Source organism: Numida meleagris, chromosome 4 (genome assembly GCF_002078875.1).
Source record: "Numida meleagris isolate 19003 breed g44 Domestic line chromosome 4, NumMel1.0, whole genome shotgun sequence".
In the NCBI taxonomy this organism is placed as follows: domain Eukaryota; kingdom Metazoa; phylum Chordata; class Aves; order Galliformes; family Numididae; genus Numida; species Numida meleagris.
The window spans coordinates 16892661-16904086 of record NC_034412.1 but is presented as its reverse complement, the minus strand read 5'-3'; the positions used below and the strand labels follow the sequence as shown (position 1 = coordinate 16904086).

Sequence of the window (11426 nt, the reverse complement as noted above, 5' to 3'; positions counted from 1 at the left end):
AATACGCTGCTCAAAAGAGATGGCAGCAGTCAGCATTAGAAGTGCTAAGAAATAGAAAAAGTCATGTTTGACCTGACTTAACTGTCCTGAGCTATGTCTTCTCTGTGCAAAAGAAAGAAAACATAAGGAGAAAGCTGAAAAAAATAAATCCCCGAGCTACAGAAATATGCTAGTGGGGGGAAAAAAAAGGCCACATTAGGAACATGCATGCAGATAGGAATCCATTTATTGGACTCTCCCAATTCAAACTGGCACAGTCATCAGCAGAATAATGGGGGAAAATTCACTGTCTGTCTTGACATAAATACAAGGACACAAAACATGTGGTACTTTTACTCCAGATTCCTGGGTCTGTGGTCCTTCCCTGGCACATGTGTATCTCACAAATATTCCCATACAGAACACTTTAAATCCCCAGTGTTTAATCTGCCCATTCCATATGAACATCATATTCTTGTTTTTACTGATATTTCTTCACAAGACAAACCACGTGTCATGGAAGAGAAGCTTTGGAAAAAAACATTTTCCTTACCAAATGAAATCCTGTGATATTTTGAAGGTCCTTCTTGAGCCTTACTACAATAGTAATATGTAACAAAGTACGCAAATATCAACCAAACACTGAGTGTAGCCCCTATAGTTCACCTGAAGCAGCAAACTCTTGAGCAGCCAGATCGAAGGCAATGTTTCTGCATGCTGCTGCAGCACAGTGACCACTGCTGACACTGAGCTCTGTCAGCAGCCATTTCCATCTCACCAGCGGTGAATCCCACCATTGGTAAGTTGCACAATCCTTTTCATTCAGTCTTTCATTCATGTTGTTTTTTTAGCAGCTTAATGAAAATAAGACAAAAAATTTACAGTGAGACTCTCTCTGAGGTACGCATCTTAGCCAAGGAGCAGTTGATTAGATGTGACTGAAGATAGTTATGTTTAACACTCATTAGCTAGACCCCATGAGAGAGAACATAACAAAGCCTTTAGTGCAGGAACGATGGGCAGTTCCTCAGTAAGTATGAGCAGGTGCCATCATTGCATCACCCATGAGCTTCACTGTCATCTTTTAGATAACTAACTCACTTAACCAAAGTCAACAGCAACATGAAGGTCATTATCAGCATCCTTCAGTCTGAAATGCTCTGTAGCTGATAAAAATTAGCACACACGTAGAGCCCTGGACCCCACAGTGCTCTCCTGCAGTGCTGAGAGTGGAAAACCTCTTCTGGAGAAGTGCTGCAGTGGTGCTTGGTCTTTCAGCAGCCACAGCTCCACCCCCTACTGACGGAGTACCAGGAGTGTCCCCTGCTTCCCTGTGCAGCTGGAGCACTCCACCAGTAGGCTGGAAAGCAACTGGTGACATTGGTTGGCCTGCTGCTGCTATTGGCTTGGCAACAGCAGTGGGGCATGTTGTAGTCAGAAGGAAAAGGGTAAGGCAATGCTCCTCTAAAGCCTTGACAGAGAAACCAATGAGGATTGGCTACAACTGAAAAGGTAATGTATCTGCTGCTCCATAGCTCCATACTTCTCATTAAAGTAGTGGCAGCAGTCTGTTCCTGTCTGCTCCTCCCTTCCTTTTACAGGAAGCCTTGCTTTACCACATCATCACGTTCTGGAGAGAGGGGAGGGGGTATCCATCCTGAGAGGCACATAGTTTACATTTCTTCCTGCAGAGAAGGAAAGGTTGGTCTTTTGTTATTCTCTAGGACGGAATTCACAATCCCTTGCAAACACTGCACATTTCATATCCTTCTGCCTGCTCTCACATTGTCACTGCTGGGACGAGACACAGCTGTTCTGGGAAAGGCTGGGCTGGGGACCTGCTCTACACTGGGAGGTAAGCAGCAGGATGGAGGCATCAGCTGCTGGCCCCACTGGACACCAGAGCTCACACCAGAAGAAGCGCTCTGTGTTCTGGGGTTTCTTCTCCAAGCTCAAAGAGTAACAGCTCATCTGTCTTGTCTCGCTTTCTGTCAGAGCTCAGCACCCTGAGGTTCTCAACACAGTTATTCTCACATCCACTGTAGGCGGTGGAGATGGGCTATTCTTTAAAGTTTATAAAGGAGAATCTCAGCCAAAACGAGTAATTTTCCAGAGTGAACCTGGAGCAGGGGAGGGACCGAGGCAGCCTTGGGGATGCTGCTGAGCTGGGAGATCCAGCAGGGTGAGATGTGCTCTTCCAGACAGCCACAGATCTTAGCAAGTGTCATTTGTTGCCAGTGGTTGCTTTGGCATCTAATATCATCAAGGAGAGTAAAAAAAGTTCATTCTTCTAAAGTGGGTAGATTTCTTTATTTATGCTGTATCTTCCACCTGAGAATCGCAAGCATTTCATGTTTGTCGAAGGCACATCATATTCTCATAGCCAGCAGTGTAAGTAGCATCATCTGATAAACCAGTGAAGCGCGAGATAATTAAATAGATCACCCAGGAAGAGAGATGGGAACACGGATTGCAGCACACCATTCAACAGCCTTTATAATCCTTCTCCTAGTCACTTATTGCGACAGCAAAAAGCCTCAGTCTACCCTGGCATGATATAAACTAAAACTGCCCAAGACCAAACTAAACCAAAAGAAAGCCTCTGAAAAGCTGTGGTCCTCACTGATTTTGTGTAATTTTCCGTTTTTTCCCCTCATTGAAATGGATACAGAAGTGTCGATATAATGAGAAAAAGGCTCATCTTGCAGCTATTTTTGGCTGCATGCAGAAGGAACTGTAGAGATGTGTGAAAACTGAAAGAATATGAAAGCAATACAGCAAATGCACAGAGGCAAATATGATCAGTGCATAAAAAAACAATAGCTTAAACAATTTTATCAATTTTTTATGCCTCTCAGATCAAAAAACTATATTCTAAATCTAAAACACAACCATGAACTCATGAAAATATAATTTTCTCACTAGAACAATAATGCCCAGAAAGATTACAACACAAGCACAGTAGGTTCACAGTCACAGGAGATCTTTGGCACAATTGTATGTCATGATCAGACACAGCGTTTTTCACCCCTCTGACCACCTGTGACAATGCTTATCTACCATGTGGGAGGGCTTCTTCATCCTTTCTTTGCAAGGCTTTGAAAATTTAAGGTGGGTGGTTTAATCTTCTCCTGAATGAGACGGATCCATTAAGAGATAGACACTCGCATCGGGGGAATTGTGTGCTCCCTGCCCCTGAGTGATACACCTATCCTCATCCAACACCAGTCACTGAGGACTTCGAAATGGCAGTAGTGTCTTACCTGTTTCCTTTCTTTCAAACCCTTTGCAAATCAATCCAATTATTTGGGTGGGTGTGGGGACACCCTGGAAAAAGAGACAGATCCAAGGAAACCTGCTATGAGAGGGCCAAGCTGGGGAGAGAGGTTTTGTACTGAGTTGAAGCTCATGGAGCTCCTGGCCTTACTTACCACCACCTGGAAAAGTGGAGTCCTTCATCTTTGTTCTCTTTTCCTAGACCAGAGCACAGAATGCTGGGAGATATCTGCATTTCCACTTCAATTATTCAGCAGGTTCAAGCTGTTGAATGACTAACTTCACCTGTATGCAATCAGCTAGCAGAGTTTTAAGACTGTGAATCAGCCAGGTGCTACCAGAGACCCTAGACTGATGATCTTGAGAGCTGGCATTTGTATTTACAGCAGGTCTTGGAGCTATGCGTGCCACGTGTGGCCAACATTTCCTCTTCTGTCAAAGGAGATATGCATTAATAATTCCAATAAATGTATGAGGTATAGCACTGACAGGAGGTGGGAGCCCAATTGCTGTGTTCTTTCAAGAAAGAGAAATTTCATTTGTAAAAATAAAATCTTCTCCATTCAGTTCAATTACAATCAATTATTGTTTTCCAAACAAGGCCTGTTAGCTGTGAGTCTGATTTAACTTACTGAAGCACAGTGAAAATGTCTACCATTTGGGGAGAAAAAGGAGGTTATTTCCACCTTCTTCTCCATAGCATTCAAAAGGATTTTGACGCATGCTTAATGGGAGAAATCTTCCTCCCTCCATCCATAGCTTTTCAAGGATAGCAACATCTCTTCTAGTTTGGAAAAACAACTACTTGCAGTCCTGGGACATCAGCCCATCTTCAAGGCAATATGGCAGCCTGATCTAGAGGGTGGCAACTCACAGCAGGGGTTGGAACCAGATAATCTTTAATGTCCCTTCCAACCCAAGTAAACCTATGATCATTGCATTCAGTTGCACACGCAACTAACTTTTAAAGCTAAAATATGTTTTAGCTGCTCTTTTTACCCCTAGTACCATTAAAATACTTATTTGGACAAAGAGAAATGCCCAAGTAAATGGATGTGTGCCAAACTATTATGCATACCCTCTGAGCCCCACAGGCCAAGAGAGCTCCACAGCAGTCCGCAAGAAGGTGGTCACAATTTCGTGCTTATCAGCTCACTTTAGAGCCCAAAGCACAGCATTTCCCTTTATAGCAGCTCAGTTTAACACAAGAGACTGCTGGAATAAGATAGCTTTTTGATCCACAAAGCAGAGCTGTAACTTACATCTTGTTCTGTTTTTCCTCCTTATTGCCAGCATTGTCAGGAGTCTCTTGTTTCATTATTGTGGCAATGGAAACACTGAGGCAGCACCACGAGTGCGTGTGGAAGATGCAGCATTACTGACCTGCTCTTCCAGGACACTGCGGGTGTCCCAGGAGATTCCACTGCTGCTTACATAGCTGCTGGGCAGCTCTAGGCCCACAGAACAGGCCCCGGAGTTATTTAAGAGGGAGGGAGTGAAGGGTGCAGAGCGCAAGGGAACAGGTTTTGTGGGAAAGCAAACAGACATAACCTTACACAACCTGATTTTTGAAGTAATCTAGAATTACCCGCATGCAAGTAGGACTCAGCCAGCACCCGTGACCCCGTGCATACCGTCACAGCTTGAAGGAGCTGCGGAAGTGCAAAGTTGCCTCTGAACACTTCCTCCCTTTGTTGGGAGCCAGAACCCTGCAGCCTCCCCTGTCCCTGCTGCTGGAAATGACAGCACAGCAATGAGACCCGGGGTCACACACAGCCTGTAACAAAGCCAGCTACGTACCATGGCCAAGCACTGGAAATCCAGTGGGAACCTGTGTCAGATACTTGCACTAACCTCAACCCTAGCCCACGCAATTTGCTACAGCACGCACTTAAAATTAAATCCCAAAATGCAGACTTGTGGCACAAAAAAAAGCTTTCACAGTAACTTGTCCCTGCAGGAGCATGGCACTGGCCCAGCACAGAGCCCAGGTGCAAACAGCCCACGATGCTGCAGCACTGCCAGATGCATGAGTCCTCCCAAAGGAGCTGAGGAAAAGCTCCTGTAGCCACTTTGCTCGGCCCCGTTCCTTGAAATCTATTAATCTATTTGAGATAGTAAACAAATGCGGAAACAATTCCAGGAAATGTGTTTCTTTATTTAAATAAAAATGAGTGCCAGTAGAAACAATAAACTTTAAATATGTGAGACAATTATATACAACTCAACGTCAGGAATTATATACATCAGGTTTTTACAGATACAAATACATCTATACTGAAGTAGAAGGATGAAGGAGAAAGCAATGGAAAATGTGACAACTCACGCATGTCAGTCTCGTTTGGAAAGTTTCAGGATTCAAGTGATTCCAGGCAAAGTGCCAAACTGAATTTGGCTTCTTTCAAACTTAAAACAACCCCTTTTGGAGTAAATCTACCAAAAAGCTTTATATGGTCTGATCCAAAGTTCACTGAAGTCAATGGAAAAACTCCCGCTGCCTTCAGGCTGAACTGGAGCAGGACCCCTCGGAGCACAGCACAGCCGTTGTTCTGCTGCCTGGGACACCTCTGGGCTGCAGCACCTCCACCCCCAGCCCCGCACGCTGCTCTGCTCCAGACAGCAGCAGCCTCCTGAACCTGGCTCCTTCCTGCTGTTCCGCACTCCTATTTTTCAAGCTGTCCCTCAAACTGTAATGCCAGTGGATATATCGCAGAGCTATTTTAAAACGGGAAATATGTGGAGATGTTTTGCAAGCATTTTGCTGTGCAACACTGAAGTCTCAGGCTCAGACTAGCCCTCATGCTTCAGAACTATTCTGTGCATTGTAATAAGTTATTATAAAATATAAGGTATGATTGAAATAATCATACATTGCTACAATATCAACATTACTCCTTTTAACAGTGCAATGATTTAGTAACTAAGTTCATGAGCAATTGAAAAACCACAGTACTATTAAATTAGAGGGGGGCCGTTCGTGGTGGTTTTAAAAACTAGTTACTAATGCCTAATGCATGTGTTACATGCGAGCTGGAAAAAAAATAAAGACGTAATGCAATGTCTATCTACACTGGCTTAAATAGAGCAGAAAGGCCGGATTATGTAGTGATGTAAATGGATACAGTTCTACTGACCTCAAACGGAGAATATGACTCCAACAGAGAAGCACAACTTCTTGTGCCTGTTACTTGAAGTCAGTAGGACTCTGCTGGTGACTTCAGTGGGGCCAGGATCTCACCTTTGCTAGGTGAAATCCATTCTGAGTTCCACCCATTTTCAAGGGGCGTAACAGAGCAGCATTTGTTCAAGCCTTCCTAGATCTTGCACCTTGTAACAAAGATCTTTCAGGTGCATTTTTAACTTACAGATCTTTGCTTTTAGTGATCAAATATACATTTCATTGAAGAATACAAAAGCAAAACCCAAGACCACTTTTCCTACTGTTAGTTCAGCCAAAAACTGGATTGCAGCAGCAGTTGGCACGCCTGATCCAGGCGGCACAGGTACAACTTCAGCAAAGACAGATGTAGCAACACAGATCTGAACTCGGCTGTATGAACCTCCTGGAAATATAGGGCCTCCTTTTGCTTTTTGTTTCCATCTTTCATTCTCTCTGTGCCTAAGGTCAGTCTCCAGCCATGCTGCAATCTCCCTCCAACACCATCATCAACAAAGGTTTGGCCTTTGAGGTCTCGCTGAGCAAATCTGCTGTTGGCTGTAGTTCGTTATAAGAAAAAACGCAGTGGAAGTACTTCTAGTCTATCACACCTTTGTGTGAATGAGCATCACCCATCAGCTTTAACAGCCAGGCACTTGTGCTAGGGTAAGTTCTTTAAGCTTTTCCCAGATATCTGCAGGGTCCTGCAATATGCAGAGGCATGCCAGTAAGTTACCTCATTAGAAAATATATATATATATTCTCCTTGTTCTTAGCTCTTATGGTGAGAAATAATAATGGTAAAAATAAAATGAAGCATCCCAATTATGTGCAAGTTAAATCTTGGAGCTTGGTACCACCGCTTCCTTGTGCTGCCAGTTCTCAGGAACACCGTGGGCCCCAGGGCACAGATGCCAGTGGAGAGTTTACAGGCGAGCAGGAAGGCAGAACCTCAGTCATCAGTGGGAGCTCCGCTCGTGCTTTGGCTGCACCCAAGGGAGCCCGGCAGGTGCTAGGAGTTCTTGTGGATGTTCTCCACAGAGCCCTCGCTGCTCTCGTTGAGGAGCGTTTCTGACACTTCGCCCAGTTCAGCATCCAGCACCTCCTCCTGGATGGTGAAGTGCACATCTGGGGAGGAGGATTCTGAGCTGACGCTGCTGCCTTCCATCGAGCAGATGGCACAGGACAGGGACGGCACCATGCTCTCCTGCAGCATGTTCAGCATCATGGGAATCTGGACAGACTTCAGCCCTGATATGGTTGGTAGAGGCTTCACAGCTTCCCCCCATTCTCTCTCCTCATCTTTGTAGAGCAGAAGCAAATTAGATGTCTTCTCTTTCCTTTTAGATTTCATGTAGCCCAGCATGATCCCTATCAGGAAGATCCCATAGAAAGACATGACGATCAGGATGTAAAAATACTCATTGCTGTTATTCTTCTCTGTGCTGCGGGGCTCAGCGTTCAGCATGGCTTGGGTGATGTTTGCATGGTCCATCTTCAGCATGGAAACTGTACTACCACAGCTAAAGCCTGGGGGAGAATTGGTATGGAGATAAAGATCAAACCTCAGAACAAAGATTTAAAGAAACATCTAAAGGGATGTATCCCAAAGCTATTTTTTATTACTTGTAATTGTAGGCTCACAGGACACATCTGATTGAAGCTCTCTGCCTGCCATGCCTCTGCAATAATGTTGTAACTGAATGTACTGTTACCCAGATACAGAGAACATCAGAGGAAAAGAAGATACTTAATATTAAATCACAGTGAGTGATATTCTGAAGTACAGAACCCCCAAGCCACATAAATAAAGAAAGAAAACTATACAGAAAGATGCTGCTAGGCACTTAAACATAGATTTGTGCTATTTGACCACATTTCCAAAAAGGGGGAAAAGCTTCTAAGGAAAAAATCAAAAAGTAACTTACGTCGGTATGCAAATAATTCTTCCCTGTGCAAAGCTCAAGAGACCTTTCCTCTCCCAAACGCCGGGTGCTCTGAAAACTTTCCTCTGCTGCAGTTGGAATAAATAGCTCTCAAGAAATGTTTCATCACGTGTTTTAGAGGCACAGTTTATAATAGTTTTGTGTTGGAGTCAACAGATGAACTTGAAGGATTGCAGTTCAACCCACTGAACTCCTAACAGCTGTGAAAAGAAAAAGATTTGGGAACTCAGATTTTACTCTTTCCTACCCAGCTCAGCGGTGGCTCCTTCACCGCTGGATCTGTTCCGTTTCACTGCCATCCCAACTGCTACATCTGACCTGCTACCCTGGGAGCTGCTCTGCAGCGTGACAAAGCAGCAAGCTTCGTTACCCTGTGCTTGTCATATAATATGGAAAATAGTCATTTGGGTTTTACAGTAGGTGCTGTTCTGTTAGTTACATGCCTGCTATGCAAGCAGTATTCTCTGAAGGGATGGGGGAGGAAATGTTATTTTCTTTGCCCAGGACTGGTGACAAAGCTTCATGCAGTGTGCACAGAGCAAAGTGGAGACTGAGCTCCTGCCCTGACTGCACAAGGTGCAGGGCTGTGAAGAGCCAGGCTCTGGATTGGGAATGAGTTTTGGATGGAGGGGTGCCGGCGCCGTCGCACTTCAGGCATCAAAGCAGCAATGATGGGACATTGTTTCCTGCCATTATCAATGGAAAGATGCAGCCTCCTCCAGAGGGCAACTCAGAGCTCAGGTTGGCACTTCCCTTCTCCCTGCGTGCAGAGCTGCACAGTCTGCATGCTGTTAATGCTTGAATTGACCAGCTCCACCGAGTTAACACGGACTGCAGTGTGATGGAGGCTAACCCCTCCAGGCAGAGGGCTCTAAGTCACATGCACTGCGGGCGCTGTAGCCAGTGCTGGGCTGAGTGGGATGCCCTGCATTCCCCAGAGCATGAGGATGTGCTGAGTTCGCAGTCATGGGCTCAGTGGCACAGGAGGCTCTGAGACCCCCTACAACACATAAGCAACAGAATAGGCCATGGGAAGAAGGAGGCCCTGCTTGCACCTTGGGGATTTCACTTCCTTATCCCTTGCCATCCCCGTTTTTCACACACAAAACCCAATTAGTCAGGCCCCACATATGTGATGTGAATGTCACCCCTTCTGCAAAGCTTCAAGGATGTTTATGTAACAGGACACTCCACTTCCAGAAAACAGTCGACTGGTGCTGGACTTTCCCAATGGTAGGTCTGGTTTGGTGGGCTGTTTTTTTTTTCTTAACCGTGCAGTCACTCATGGATTCTTTGCATAGATGGCAATTTTTTTTTCAAAACTCTGTCCTCAAAGCCCCTCTGAGGTAAAGGCAGATAGGATTAAGCTCTCTTCACAAGCAGGAAAAGGCAAGAGAGAGCAGTTAAGCAACTTTAAATGAAGTTAAGATTTCAAGAAAAGGCAGAACTCTATCTGTTGAAACCAGCATTTTCCATTGTTTCTCTGAACTCCACAAAGAAATGAAAAAAAAATTACATTAGCCAGATTCCCTTTTCTGCCCCTTAAAATACAGGATCCACCCTTTAGGATGTTGGCTTTATCTCCCTGCGCATTCCCATGTGATAGCTCAGGAGCTGTTGATATTGGACTAATGCCTGCTGGGATTTCATCTGACAAAGTCTGTCTGCAGCACCGGCTTGCCAAGTCTGGATTCTTCCTCCCTGTTTCCAGCAAATTACTGAGCAGGCAGCAAGAACATATGAACTGGTAGGCTCAGGCTCAACCCAAAGCAAGTCTCTGGATTTTCTGGCTAACTTTGGGAATTTTTATTTCACATCTTTCCCAGGTCCATGAAACAGATACTTTCGCAAACAACATGTTGGCCATTTACTCCCTTGTTCAGCTCCAGAAATTTGGAATTTGAAAAATTAAAGACAACACATCAGATTTTACCAACAACCTTTTACACAAGATATTCACAAGATAGTGAGAAAACACCCAGGACGGGTGGGTCAATGAAATTTCTCTCAGTACTAGGAGAAACACCTTTTCCATGCCTATAACACCCCTGTAGGCCATCTCTGAATCTGCTTGATCCTGAGAACCAGAAGACCTAGAGTCTGTTCTGATGCCAGTGTTACATACAGGCCATCACCCACCTGAATGTGAGCAGCAATGTGACATACCAAGGCACCAACACCCCAGAGCTCCCAGAGCAGAGCAGTGGGCCAGCCTGCTCTTCCGCAGGTCCCGTGTTTGCTCCGAGGCCTCAGATTCTTCATGCAGGTGAAGCTCTGCACAAAGATAACAAGACAAAATGTAGCACTCAACAGCAGTACTTGTCAGGTACAACTATACGGCCCCCTGAAGTCCAACAGAAAGAAGATTTAATTGCATAATTATGAATAGTTATTGCTGAGAACTCTTCGCAACTATATTTACTTTGGCTAGCTGAGGACAACAACTGTTCTCCATCTGTTAGCCCAAGATACTGAAAAACATTTTAATTCTAAAAAGACTGGGAAGGAATCTGTGAGCCTTCTTATATAGACAGAGAGGAGGGATAGGAAGACACTGGGGAATAATCATCTGAAAAACATGTTACTTGTGCACTGGTGCCATGACAGCTTTCTCAATCTCTATTCTTCAGAAAATACATTTCTTTATGTTAAAAAAAAAAAGAGAGAGAGACCTAAAGTCGAAAATGGGTGCCTTTTAACTCTGCATTTCTAAATGACCTTTGTTGCAAATTATGTTACACATTGCACAATGTAAAACTGTCGATCATGACAAAATAAACTTGCTTAATTTGAAGTAATTTATTTTTTGGAGTTTACTATCTATTTCTTGTTGGAGGCTTTCCTTCTTCCTGTCAGATCAAATTTACTTTTTCCAAAGCTCACAGAATTTCCCCCAGAATTTCACTTTCAGATCTCCTACACTTTCAGCAGTTGTTTCTCATGCATTCCTCTTCACAGTTTTTGCATCACTCCCCACCCAAGCTATAACATTTAAGAGTAATCCTCCTGGCCTTTGCTCCCACCTTCCAGATTCGCCCTTTGGAAACAATTTGGACTAGTAAAGCAGA

The 11426-nt window shown here is 44.4% G+C and overlaps 1 protein-coding gene and 1 long non-coding RNA gene across 2 annotated transcripts; both read right to left on the bottom strand.

Annotated features, from left to right (window-relative positions):
• On the bottom strand, positions 215-3766 carry LOC110398385. The gene is made up of 3 exons (XR_002438362.1): positions 3411-3766; positions 3243-3306; positions 215-1664 (listed from the first exon to the last, which is right to left on the bottom strand). It is a non-coding gene; the product is annotated as an uncharacterized LOC110398385 (long non-coding RNA).
• Positions 5393-8631, bottom strand: KCNE4 (potassium voltage-gated channel subfamily E regulatory subunit 4). The gene is made up of 2 exons (XM_021396736.1): positions 8341-8631; positions 5393-7942 (listed from the first exon to the last, which is right to left on the bottom strand). Exon 2 carries the CDS (start codon positions 7914-7916, stop codon positions 7425-7427), a length of 492 nt encoding a protein of 163 aa, XP_021252411.1. The 5' UTR covers positions 7917-7942; positions 8341-8631; the 3' UTR covers positions 5393-7424.

What these genes read in the sequence shown, in the direction of transcription:
- KCNE4 (XM_021396736.1), bottom strand. Translation starts at nt 7,916, where the DNA reads ATGCTGAAGATGGACCATGCAAACATCACCCAAGCCATGCTGAACGCT.